General features: G+C 45.4%; 1 protein-coding gene across 1 annotated transcript in view; it reads right to left on the bottom strand.

Annotated features, from left to right (window-relative positions):
- Positions 1–13,886, bottom strand: part of TMEM120B (transmembrane protein 120B) — a 43,332-nt gene that overhangs the window by 21,493 nt on the left and 7,953 nt on the right. The window contains exons 2-3 of the mRNA XM_059139672.1: positions 1,895–2,013; positions 923–1,039 (exon numbers count right to left, since the gene is read on the bottom strand). Coding sequence (XP_058995655.1) covers positions 923–1,039; positions 1,895–2,013 — 236 coding nt within the window. The remainder of the gene's footprint in view (positions 1–922; positions 1,040–1,894; positions 2,014–13,886) is intronic.

The raw sequence follows: 13,886 nt of genomic DNA, 5'->3' as shown, positions 1-13,886 counted from the left end.
TGAAATGGACTTCTCCAAAGGAGGAAGAGTGTTCACATCTAAACCTGGGCTGAGCCGCCTGAGCAGAACACCCCCCTAATGTCTTTGTACCTTGTAGAATTTGGGTACCTGGGTCTGACTCACCAAGCTGTAGACAATACAAGAGCTCCCAGCATAAGGCTAGGCATACAGCAGGCACTCAATACATGTTTGTTCTCAAAGGAAAAAAAAAGAAAAAAGAGAGAGAGAGACCAACAAGCACACTCTTAAGTGCAGAGAACTGATGGTTACCAGAGGGGAGGGGGCTTGGGAGGGGTGAACTAGGTGACGGGGATGACGGAGTGCCCTTGTTGAGATGAGCACTGGGTGACATATGGAAGTCTTGAATCACTCTGTGGTACACCTGAAACTAACACGATACTGTTTGTTAACTATCCTGGAATTTAAAATAAAAATAAAACCCATGGGGGCGCCTGGGTGGCTCAGTGGGTTAAGCCTCTGCCTTTGGCTCAGGTCATGATCTCTGGGATCAAGCCCCAAATTGGGCTCTCTGCTAAGCAGGGAGCCTGCTTCCCCCTCTCTCTCTGCCTGCCTCTCTGCCTACTTGTGATCTCTGTCTCTGTCAAATAAATAAGTAAAATCTTTAAAATAAAATAAATGTTTGTTCTTTGGGAGAAAACACCTTTCCTCTTCACCTCAGGTGAGACCAGGCATGCAGCCGGTGCCGGAAACCAGATCTTGTATGCGGTTCCTCACAAAAGGTCTCCTGAGATCCCCTCCTGTTCCAGGGAGGAATGCATGAGGAAGCCTCCTTCTCTTTCCTGCCCTTGCTTCCTCAACCTCAAGCCTCAAGCCCTAGCAGGGAGATGGGAGTCACCAGACCAGGTACGCTAGGCCTGGGCATCTGCCCGCAGCAGGGGTCCAATAAGCTCCCAGCTCCTACCCATTCTTCTTGGGCAGGTAGGCCTCCATGTCGAAGAAGACGTTCTGCCGTTCCTTGATGTTGGCACTCATCTGCTGAATGAGCTCTGCCTCCTCCCGGCTGGCATGCTTCCTGTACCTGTTCGGTCAGAGATGTGGGCACAGGAGAAGCAGGGGTGTTACTCAGACTGGAGGAAGATGTGGGAGCCCTGGGCACTGCCCTGCCATCTTTCTATCTCGATGCTTCTTACAACCTCAATCAGTCTCCTTGCCTGCCTGGGGATCACAGCACCCATTGGACTCCTTCACCTGTGGGGGAATGAAAGCACTTTCCAAACCATGAAGACATGAGGACTGGGAGGTGAACATATGATCCTGGTGTCAAGAACCGAACTAAGTCATGAGCTTAAGTATTTCCCCCTGGGGATCCCAGACTTCCTACCACCTACACCAAAGTCCTACAGCAGCTTTCCTCCAGGAAACTAGCTCTCATCCTCTTTCCCCCTCCATATGGTTCCAGTAAGGCTCTTCTGTCCCCCAGGCCCATGAACTGAGCACATGACCCAGTACTGCCTAACCAGAGTCTCAGTGATTGGTTTACAAATGAACACGTGACCAATTCCAGCCAATTAGGATCACACCCAGAACTTTTACTGAAAAACAAGTTATTCTCCTGGGGTAACCCAACCAAGAGGAAGGAAGGCTGGAGACTTATATCTGGAAGATATAAGTTGGGCACTGCTGGAGGCCACCTGGGTGACCATAAGGGGGCAGTCAGCCCGAGCAAGAAGCCAATCTAGAGGAAGGCAGGATTTAGAAAGGGGGGAAAAAACAAACAGATTCCTAAAAACATCTTTCGACCCCAGGATCCAGTGATCCAGTGATGTCTGAAGCTACTCCTGGTTTTTTTCCATTAAAATTTCCATTCTCTGCTTCAGCCAGCTTTGAGCTGGGTTTCTGTCCCATAAAACCCGAGGAGCTCAGCCTCGCCTACCTCTGGAGTGTGTGCTTCAAGTCCTTCAGGCGCGTCTTCTGCTTGTTGATGGAGCCACTACACAAAGTCTGGAGCGAGGTCAGCTCCTCCAGCTTCTGCTTGTAGATCCTGTGGGTCTCCTGAGGGATGGAGGGGCCCGAGCAGAGTGTATGGGAGTGTGAGTGGGTGGTTTTGCACAACCGGACATGACCGTGGAAGTAGGTTTGAGAGCTAAGATGATACAACTACTACGATCAGAGAGGTGGCTTAGACAACTAGGATGGGAATTGGGGAATGCAGCACGGCACAGCACTTCTGTAAGGAACTCGTGGTTTTTTCCTACTCCCGTAGGAAATAATAGCAACAGCAGCCAACTATGCCTCTGAGAAGCAAACTCTTGTCAACCTCTACTTGGTCCAGGAGTCAAGAGTCTCCGCATCAACAGCAGTCATGTGATCCAGGCCTGGCCAATCAGTATCCTCCAATGCCCTAGCCACTGATTGGTTCAGAGGCAGCAGACACATGGCTCAAGCTGGGCCAATGAGAGTCAGCCCTGGGACTCTGGTTTAGAAGTATTGGTTTAGAAACACCCTCCTTCTTCTGGGTTTGCTAATCTGGGAGAAAGTACACCCGGGGCTGCTGAGCCAAACAGGAAAACAGAATTGCAATGCAGTTCGAGACAGAATTCTCACCATCAACTGAGCCCTCAGATCTAACCAGGTCTGAAATGTAATGCTCTTGATGATATGACGCAGAGACTCCTTTTCACTTAAGCCAGTCTGAGTTGGGTTTCTGATCCTGGCAATGAAGAGAGCTTTTGCTAAGCCAAATAAGAAAAGGACACACCTCTTCCCTTAGAGCCAGCCCTCCCTACTCCAGGCTCAGGAAATAACCACTCAGGACCGCAAGGCCTGGGGAAATACAAGAGACTTCACCTCAAGGCAAGGGGAATGAACACATTAACTTCTCAATCTTGCTGCCCCAGCACAACTCCCCCAACATTCCGCCATATGCTCAGAAACAAGCCCTTCCCCCCAGTGTTCTGATAATCTAAGACAAGCACCAACAATTTGGAGGAAACAATATGAGGGACAGGGACCATGAAATTAAAAACAATAACCCAAGGAACATATTTAAAGTGTCTGTTTTCTTGGGTGGGGAGAAATGTATTTACCAAGGGAGAGAAAAAGGGGGTAGTCAAAGGATGAGGCCAGAGCCTAAGCGGGGTCTCCAGATACCTGCCAAGCGGGGTCTCTAGATAGGACAGTCAAGACAGAAAATAAAAAATGAAGGCAATGAAGTGAACACGTAACAATTAGGAGCAACATCAAAGAACACTGTGAGCAAGTCTCCCCTGAACCCGATGTGAGAGAGCCTGTCCCCTGAATTCACATGGCACCCTCAGTCTCTCCTTCCTGGGTCCCCGGAGAGGAAAATCATGTCTTTTACATAACTTTCTCTTTTTATTTATTTATTTATTTATTTATTTTAAAGATTTTTATTTATTTGACAGACAGATCACAAGTAGGCAGAGAGGCAGGCAGAGAGAGACAGGAGGAAGCAGGCTCCCCACTGAGCAGAGGGCCCAACGCGGGGCTCGATCCTAGGACCCCGAGATCATGACCTGAGCTGAAGGAAGAGGCTTCACCCCACTGAGCCACCCAGGCACCCCTGACTTTCTCTTTTTAAATACTTTCAACCTTCTTGCTAAAGAATTCGAATTCAAATTCTTGCTAAAGAATTGTAGGAATACAAAGAACCTCCCCCCTACCCTTCACCCGGATTCACGAACTGTTGGCGTTAGGCCATACATACTTGCTTTATCGTGTGTGTGTGTGTGTGTGTGTGTGTGTTTTCTTGGTCTATATCAGGCAACAGTGAACTACAATCCACAGGCCAGATCTCCAGCCACCAGACTTTGCATGCAGTAAGCTAGGAATGGTTTTTGCCTGGTTGGGGGGAAAAAAATCAAAAGAATATTTCAGGACGCATGAGAAGTCCACGAAGTTGAAATTTCGGAATCCGTAAATAAACTTCATTGGAGCACAGCCACACCCGCTCGTCTGCGTATGGCCGAGGATATGCAGCTCAGCGAGTAGCTGTGACATAGATCATATGGCCCGCCAAAATCTAGGATCCTCATTACCTAGCCTTTCTGCCAAAAAAAAAGTTTGCCTACTCCTTCCTAAACCGTTGGTCGTAGACAACATGCTTCTTTACTCTTAAACACTTCACAGCACCCATTTCCTAAGAATGTGGCATTCTCGGGGTTCCTGGGTGGCTCCGTTGGTGACGCATCTGCCTTAGGCTCAGGTCATGATCCTGGGGTCCTGGGAATGAGCCACCAGTTGGGCTCCCAGCCGCTCCCTCTCCCTCTGATGCTCTATCCACTCCTGCTCACTCTCTCTCTCTCTCTCTCTCTCAAATTAAATAAAATCTTGACAAAAAAAAAAAAAACAAAAACAAAAACAAAAAAAACCCCTCAACATTCTCTCATATATCCATAGTACAATGATCAAATCATCGCATCTCTTTCGGTTCCTTTAATAGTTCCTCAACTTTGCTTTTTTTTTTTTTTTTTTAAGATTTTAGTTATTTATTTGACAGAGACAGACACAGCAAGAGAGGGAACACAAGCAGGGGGAGTGGGAGAGGGAGAAGCAGGCTTCCCGCTGAGCAGGGAACCTGATGCGGGGCTCGATCCCAGAATCCTGGGATCATGACCTGAGCTGAAAGCAGACACTTAATGACTGAGCCACCCAGGCACCCCTCAACTTTGTCTTTCATGACATGGACTTTTTTTTTTTTAACTTGACACAGAGAGAGAGATCACAAGTAGGCAGAGAGGCAGGCAGAGAGAGAGAGAGAGTGGAGGAAGCAGACTCCCTGCCAAGCAGGGAGCCCGATTCGGGGCTTGATCCCAGGACCCTGAGACCATAACCTGAGCCGAAGGCAGAGGCTTAACCCTTTGGCTTAACCCAGGCACCCCATGACATGGACATTTTTAAAGGGTTCAGTCCAGTTGTTCGGAAGAATGTCCCTCCATTTGGGTTTGTCAGATATTTCCTTGTGAGCCAATTTTGGTTATGCTTTTGGGACAGAAATACCATTAAAGTGATGCTGTGCCCTCCGTTTCTCCTATCAGGAGGGACAGTGTCTGTGATGCTAACTTTGATTGCATGCTGCCCACTGCGTTCTCCATTCACAGTGACCAGCTTCCTATCTGTAATTAACAAGCACTCTGGAGAGTGGGAGGCTGTGATTTACTCCCTTTTGAATTCTGGGGCCCTCTACGCTCAACTAATCTGCTAGTAATAAAGGAAACCCTCCAGAAAGGGACAGGAATGAATGAATGAATGAATGAATGAATGAATGAATGAATGAATGAATAAATAAATAAAGGAAACCCTCCAGAAAGGGACAGGAAGGATGGGGGCAGAGAGATCCCAAGTATGAGGCCTTGAGAAGGTGGGGCCTCTGACTCCGGAGTCCTCCGCAACAGCAGCTGAGGCTCCTGGAAGATAAAGGGCTCCGCTAACTCCCGGCACTCTGTGAGGTGGGGTTCCCACCACGGAAAGATAAGACCAAGACTGCAACATCAGGCAGCCAGATGCTCACCAGGCTCTCCTGGGTTTAAATTAATATTTAATTTCTTAAGTAAAACATGAAGACATTATCCTTGTTAAAAATTAAAACACTACCGCTATGCCTACAGTCGGCTATGAATATCCCACATTCCGTCTTCCCCCCTTTCTCCAGAGGTAACTACTGGTACCACTTTCTCCTGTCTATGTATTCTTCCAGACTGTAGCCTGGCATTTCTACGTTCTATATAGACCTATTCCTATATATATGCACATAAATATATATACATACATATGAGAGATGCACACTGTTGCAAAACCAAATTGTTCCTAATGCTTATTACTTCCTTTAGTAACAGGACCCCACTGAGTAGTAGCTGGGCACATGGCCGTCCAGTAACAGACATTTCTCAGCCTCTCCTGCAGCTACGTGTAGCAGCAGGATGATGAGCTAGCCACAGGGAGGTAGGTAGGTGTGACATGTGTAATGTCTGAACCACACCTTTATAAGGAGCTGCTGGTTCTCCGCTGTCCCTTTCCCTAGGGATTTGGCGACAACAGGTGCAGTTAGTTACCTTGAAACCAGAGATGGAAGCCTCGTGATGTCAATGGCAAAGCCCACTGTCCCTTCCTCAGCCAAGCCAAGCTCATGTGACCGAGCTTTGCGCCTGTGACGGTGTTAAAACATGATCGCCCATCCTTTAGCAGGCCTCTCGTAGAGGTGGGATCTCTGTTCCCTCCTCTTAAATAGAGACAGGCTTGTGGCTGGTGTGACCAATAAAATATGGCAAGAGCAACACTACAGGCTCTGAGAAAAAAAAGTCGTGAAGCCCATGTGGCTTCTGCCTTATTGCTGGAACACTACCTTTAGAGCAAACAGTCCAACTACCCTGAGGCCACCATGTTGTATGGAAATCCTAGCCACACAGAGAAGTCACACGTAGGTACTCTGACCAACAGTCCCAAATGATATGAACATTCTCGTCATTGCAGATCAGACATCTAGATGTGTGGGTAAAGAACCACCAGATGATTCCAGCCACAGCCAAGTAAGCTACTCCCGTCCATTCAGTCTTCCCAGCTAAGATCTCCGACATCACAGAGCATAGTCAAGACATTCTCCTCATGCCCTGTCTAAACTCCCGACCCAGAGACTCCATGAGCAAAATGTAATCATTGTTGTTTCATACATATGAACACACATAACTGAAAACCATTTACCCTGGACCAAACCTCCCTTTGGACTGTTACATGAGAAAGATGCTACCTCATTTAAGCCTTTTTTTTTTTTTTTTTAAATTTGGGGGTATCTTTGTTATAGCAGCTTAGCTTATATCTTAGCACATACTTTTGATTTTTTTTTAAATTTTATTTATTTGACAGACAGAGATCACAAATAGGTAGAGAGGCAGGCAGAGAGAGAGAGAGAGGAGGAAGCAGGCTCCCGCTGAGCAGAGAGCCCGATGTGGGACTGGATCCCAGAACCCTGAGATCATGACCTGAGCTGAAGGCAGAGGCTTAACCCACTGAGCCACCCAGGCGCCCCATACTTTTGATTTTTAAAAATATATTAATGGGGGGCACCTGGATGGCTCAGTGGGTTGAAGCCTCTGCCTTTGGCTCAGATCATGATCCCAGGGTCCTGGGATTGAGCCCCGCATCTGACTCTCTGCTCAGTTGGGGAGCCTGCTTCCCTTCCTCTCTCTCTCTCTGCCTGCCTCTCTGCATACTTGTGATCTCTGTCAAATAAATAAATACAATCTTAAAAAAAAAAAAAATATATATATATATATATACACACACACACACACACACACACATACATACAGTATCAGGGGCACCTGGGTAGCTCGGTCGTTAAGCATCTGCCTTCAGTTCAGGTCATGGTCCCAGGGTCCTGGGATCGAGCCCCCCCATCGGGCTCCCTGCTCAGTGGGAAGCCTGCTTCTCCCTCTCCCCACCCCCCGCACTTGTGTTCCCTCTCTCGCTGTTTCTCTGTCAAATAAATAAATAAAATATTTAAAAATATAAATATAGGGCGCCTGGGTGGCTCAGTGGGTTAAGCCGCTGCCTTCGGCTCAGGTCATGATCTCAGGGTCCTGGGATCGAGTCCCGCGTCGGGTTCTCTGCTCAGCAGGGAGCCTGCTTCCCTCTCTCTCTCTCTCTGCCTGCCTCTCTGCCTCCTTGTGATCTCTGCCTGTCAAATAAATGGATAAAATCTTTAAAAAATAAAAAAATAAAAATATAAAAATATAAATATATACAAACAGTATCAGAATATGGACATGATTCCACATGTTTCTTTTTATCGTTCAACAATATGTCCTGAAGATCTACCAACATGAGAATGTAGAGATGTACTTCAATCTTTTTAGTGCTAGGCAATATTTCATGCTATGAACATACTACCGTTTACGGAGCCGTTCTAATGCTGGACATTTATTTAGGTTGTTTCCAGTCTCTGCCTGTAACCAACAATGCAACATTGACTAATAGCCTTGCACTGCCTCCCTGGGCACACACACAAGCATCTCTCTAGGGAAGAGAAGAAGGATCACTGGGTCAGAGTGTACAGCCTTGTTTTTAGTTTTAATAGATCTTGGCAAACTGCCCACAGAGTGGCTGTACCAATTTACACTCCTACCCACAGCTTATGACAATTGTCAACACCTCACCAGCACTAAGTGACATCAACTTTTCTACAGGCACTTCTCTAATCTGCTGGTGATACTTTCTGCTCAATCCTAAGGCATCAGACTGGGTAGGGATAGGAAGTCCATGAGCCTTGCCACTATTTTGTCCCCTGCATATGGAGTCACTCCTGCTCCCCTTTGGTTCTTTCTCTCTGCCATTAGCTAGAGCCACTCCCCAGGGGAGATCTTGTATTGGAGACCATACATCTGGGACCAATCTTGTCTTCAGTTCCAGACTCAAGATTTGTCAGTTAGGAGGAGGACAATGTGGGGTTGAGTTGGGGGAGTCAGAAACAGGGCCCTCAACGTAACATACTCTCCACTCCGGGGGCATTCCTTGCCCACACCCAGACTCTGTGGATTCCATCTCGTACCAGTCCCACAAGCAGTAGGAAAGGCTATCAATTATTTCTTGGATCCTAACTTTTCTCCAGACAGCTGCTTCCTATTCTCACTCTTTAACTGTGGTAAAATACATATGAAATTTACCGTTTTAATAATTTAAAATTTCTAAAAATTTTTCTGATTTTAATAAAATACATATAATATTATCATCTTAATAATTTTAAAAAATATTTTATTTATTTATTTGACAGACAGAGACCACAAGTAGGCAGAGAGGCAGGCAGAGAAAGAAGGGGAAACAGGCTCCCTGCTCAGTAGAGAGCCCAATGTGGGGCTCGATCCCAGGACCCTGAGATCATGACCTGAGCCGAAGACAGAGGCTTAACCCACTGAGCCACCCAGATGCCCCAGCATGTTAATAATTTTAAGTGTAGGGGCACCTGGGTGGCTCAGTCAGTTAAGCGGCTGCCTTTGGCTCCGGTCATGATCTCAGGGTCCTGGGATCAAGCCCCAAATAGGGGTCCCTGTTCAGCAGTGAGTCTGCTTCTTCCTCTGCCCCTCCCACTCATGGTCTCTCTCTTTCTCTCCATCTCTCTCAAATAAACAAAATCTTTAAAAATAATAATAATTTTAAGTGTACAATTAGGTGGTATTAGATGTGTTCACATCACTGTGAAACCATCGCCACCATCCATCTCTAGAACTTTTTCATCATCGCAACTGAAACTCCACATCCATTAAATAATAACTCCATTTTCTGTTTCCCCAGCCCCTGGAAACCACCATCCTACTTTGTCTCTGAATTTGACCCTCCAGATACTCCATATACGTAGAACCATAGATAATGTCTTTTTTTTTTTTTTAAACCCAACAGAAGAGAATATAGTTTAATTGAATCATACAACATGTGAACCCTTCTAGTTCTTCATAATCTATGTCTGACTTCTCAGAAATATTTTGGGTGGGTGGAACTAGAAGGTATTATGCTAAGTGAAATAAGTCAATCAGAGAAAGACAATTATCATAGGATCTCTCTGATATGAGGAATTTGAGAGGCAGGGTGGTGGAGTTGTGGGGGGTCAGGAGGGAGAAAAATGAAACAAGATGGGATCGGGAGGGAGACAAAGCATAAGAGACTCTTAGTCTCACAAAACAAACTGACTGAGGGCTGCTGGAGGCGGAGAGTAGGGAGTGGGTGGTTGGGTTATGGACATTGGGGAGGGAATGTGCTATGGTGAGTGCTGTGAAGTGTGTAAGCCTGATGATTCACAGACCTGTACCCCTGGGGCTAATAATACATTATATGTTAATAAATAAATAATAAAATAAAATAAATAAAAAATAAAAATAAAATTTTTAAAAAATACATATTTTGGGGAAATGCAGAGAGCTTTTGGGGGGAGTGAGGGGAGATAAGTGACCACATTTTTTTTTTAAATTCCAATCAGTTAACATACAATGTTATATTAGTTTCAGGTGTACAATATAGTGATTCAACCCTTCCATACATCACCCGAAGCTCATCACAAGTGCCCTCCTCAATTGCCATCACCTATTTAACCCATCTCCCCACTCCCCTCTCCTCTGGTAACGATCAGTTTGTTCTCTATAATTAAGTTTGTTTCTTGATTTGCCTCTTTTTTCCCCTTTGCTTGTTTTGTTTCTTAAATTCCACATATGAGTGAAATCACATGGTATTTGTCTTTCTCTGACTTATTTCGCTTAGCATAATACCCTCTAGCTCCATCTACGTTGCTCCAAATGCCAAGATTTCATTCTTTTATGACTGAATCATATTCCATTATACACACACACACACACACACACACACATACACATACATACATACCCCACCTTCTTTATCCATTCATCATTCGATGGACATTTGGGCTGCTTCCGTATCTTGGCTGTTGTGAATAATGTTAGTATGAACATTTGGGTATATAAGTATCTGTTTGGAGTCCCTGCTCTCAGTTCTCTTGGGTATATAACCAGAAGTGGATTGCTACTTCAAATAGTAATTCCACATTTAATATTTTTTTTAGGAACCACCATACCATTTTCCACAGCAACTGCACCATTTTACAACAGCTCTCTCTCTCTCTCTCTCTCTTTTTTTTAAAGATTTATTTATTTATTTGACAGACACACAGCGAGAGAGGGAACACAAGCAGGGGGAGTGGGAGAGGGAGAAGCAAGCTTCCCACAGAGCAGAGAGAGTCCAATGCAGGGCTCCATCTCAGGACGCCAGGATCATGACCCGAGCCAAAGGCAGACTCTGAACAACTAAGCCACCCAGTCCTCCTCAACTGCTGTCTCTTAATGCACTGTCCGTGGGGTGGGGAATACAATTCTTGCCCGCCCTCGGAATCCCCGGCTATCCTCTGCACATGAGCGTGTCTCCAGAAGACCCTCAAACCTGTGTTTTGAAATGCTTCTTCCAGGAGCAGGAAGAGCCACACCGCAGCAATCTAGCCCTGGCTTTCATCCAGTCAGCCTTGAACCTGTAGCCTCAAATGGAATTGGTCACCATATGGAAGCCTTCTATTGTTTCTGCCAGCTAGGCAGCTATTCCCCTTCTGGTTAATGTCTCCACAGTTTCTTTGGAAACCCAGCCCTCCCCATGTTCAGTTATTGAAATCTGGCTCGGAATGGGGTTGAACTTGCCCCAGGTTCCAGGGCATGTGATCTGGGCCTGGCCAATCAGAATATCAGCCTCAGGACCCAATTGGCTGATTCAGGGACAGGCATTCAAAACCCACAAATCTTAGCTGGGGTGGGGGTGGGGGTAGCTTCTACCAGAACTGCTTTAAAAAAGCGGCTCTTTTTCCACTAGTCTGAAGGAGGAAGAGCTTGTGTGAGCCCAGAGCTAATGGAGCTGTCTTGCTTGAACATGAATCCAAATGACGGGAAAACAGGGCAGAGGGGCAGATGAAGGCTGAGCCCAGGTGGCTCCATTTGAGCCCCTGGATCAACTCGTACCTGCAGCTGGTACGCCTCTGACTTCCCAACTACATCAATAAAGCAATGCTGTTTTATTCTGATTGGTTTTGCCAGTTTGGATTGAATGTCTTTATTTCAAAGGCAAGTGTCAGAATCTAGATTAAAATGCCAAAGCACAGAGTTCTCCTTCTAGGCAAAGTTAGCCACACAAAATAAGAAGAGAAGCCACAAATCTTGGACTCATTATTACCAAACTCTGGCCCTGGGTGCTATCATCCTAAAGACATCAAAAACAAGGACTTGGAGCCTCGTCGAACGAATCCTTCACCAAGCTAGTAACTAAGCAGACACCTAAAAATGTAGATCTTTGAACAATCAAACTGGGTGTTTTTTCTACAAACCAAAAGCCTTAGCCATCATTTTTTAACAATTTTGAGGTGTAATTCACATATATTTTCTGTGTAATTCACTCATTTTCTTAAAAAGATTTTATTTATTTATTTGACAGACAGGGATCACAAGTAGGCAGAGAGGCAGGCAGAGAGAGAGGGGAAAGCAGGCTCCCTGCTGAGCAGAGAGCCCGGAAGCGGGGCTGGATCCTAGGACCCCAAGATCATGACCTGAGCCGAAGGCAGGGGCTTTAACACTGAGTCACCCAGGTGCCCCTAATTCACTAATTTTATGTGTACAATTCAGTGATGCTTATATTATCTGCCAAGTTATGCAACTATTACCACATCATTTTAGGACATTACACCACCCAGTAAGATCCCTCGCATCCATGACAGCGCTCACTCCCTCTGCTCCTCTCCCTCTGGCCCCTGGCAACCCCTACCCTACCTTCTGTCTCTACAGATTTGTCTTTTCTGAATAGTTCACATAAATGGAGTCACACAGTTTGTGTGTGGGGTCTGGCTTCTTTCACTCAGCAAAAACACTCCTGTTTTTGAGGTTTATTCATGTTGTAGCATACACAAGTGTTCCCGCTTTCTGAAAGTTCACGTGATGCCATTTTGCTTTTACGAAAGACCGCCATTAGTAGATCAATGGCTTTTTTTATAAAGTGAGAATCCTCCTTGGATCTCTTTTGGTTAGCAAAAACAGGTATTAATGGAGGTCTTTCAAAAAAGCAGTGGTGTAACTCGAACTTTCGGGAAGCAGGGGATACTCTTTGCTTTACGCCATTCTGGCTTATGAAAGGTTTCCCTGGAAGGTGGTACTTTCGGATAGTAGCAGGGGAAGCATGTATTACTATGTTCTTATGGCTACTTAACAATAAAAATTTAGTATAGATGCATCACACTTCGTTAATACATTCACCTGTTATCGGGCATTCCAATTATTTCCACTTTTTGGCTATTATAAATAATACTTCCATGAATATGTACAAATCTTTGTTGTAGACATATTTTCATTTCTCTTGGGTAGATACCTAGGAATGGAATTGCTGTTCATATGGTAAATGTACATTGAACTTTTAAAGAAAATGACAAACTGCCAAACCACTATTTTAATTTCTAAACTTGGCAGCAGTGGATTGGAACACGGGAAACACCAAACATTGGGAGTCCGCTCTCTGCACACGGTGCAGGGAGTACCAGCTTATTAAATGTGATTGACTCCCACATCAAGTTGCTACCTCTAAAAATAACCCCCAGTGCTGGGGGCACCAAAGTAGACAAGCAGCTGCAAAAGAAAGAAAGAAAAAACTCCATTCGAGAGCACAAAGCAAAGCCCCCAGCCCCTAACTTGTCTAGTTCAAGGCCAAAGAAAAGAAACACACTTGACAGAATATCTAAGGAAGGAGCTTTAAGCAATTTAAAAAAAAAAAAAGGATAATTATAAGCACTTCCAGTAAAGAATTAAATGCTAACTATATAAATTTAGTTAAAATCTCCAAAAGAGAAAAAAAGCATGGTTCACTACTCGACTCTGCAGTAAATAATATCTACATGGTCATAATCACATGTAAATGACGTTGAACCTATAGAACTGCCTTTCTTTTTTCTTTTTAGTTTTTATTTTATTTATTTTTTTTTAAAGATTTTATTTATTTATTTGACAGAGAGAGATCACAAGCAGGCAGAGAGGCAGGCAGAGAGAGAGGAGGAAGCAGGCTCCCTGCTGAGCAGAGAGCCCGATGCGGGGCTCGATCCCAGGACCCCGGGATCACGACCTGAGCCGAAGGCAGCGGCTTAACCCACTGAGCCACCCAGGCGCCCCTTAGTTTTTATTTTAATATTTTATTTATTTGTTTGACAAAGAGAGAGAGAGAGATCACAAGTAGGCAGAGAAGCAGGCAGAGAGAGAGAGGGGAGGAAGCAGGCTCCCCACTGAGCCGAGAGCCCAACGCAGGGCCCGACGCCAGGACCCCGAGATCACGACCCGAGCCGAAGGCAGAGACTCAACCCACTGAGCCACCCAGGTGCCCCCTTTTCTTTCAGTTTT

This window comes from Mustela lutreola, chromosome 11 (genome assembly GCF_030435805.1).
Source record: "Mustela lutreola isolate mMusLut2 chromosome 11, mMusLut2.pri, whole genome shotgun sequence".
NCBI classification, from domain to species: Eukaryota; Metazoa; Chordata; class Mammalia; order Carnivora; family Mustelidae; genus Mustela; species Mustela lutreola.
The sequence above is the reverse complement of the archived record's forward strand: the minus strand, read 5'-3'. Positions and strand labels throughout refer to the sequence as shown.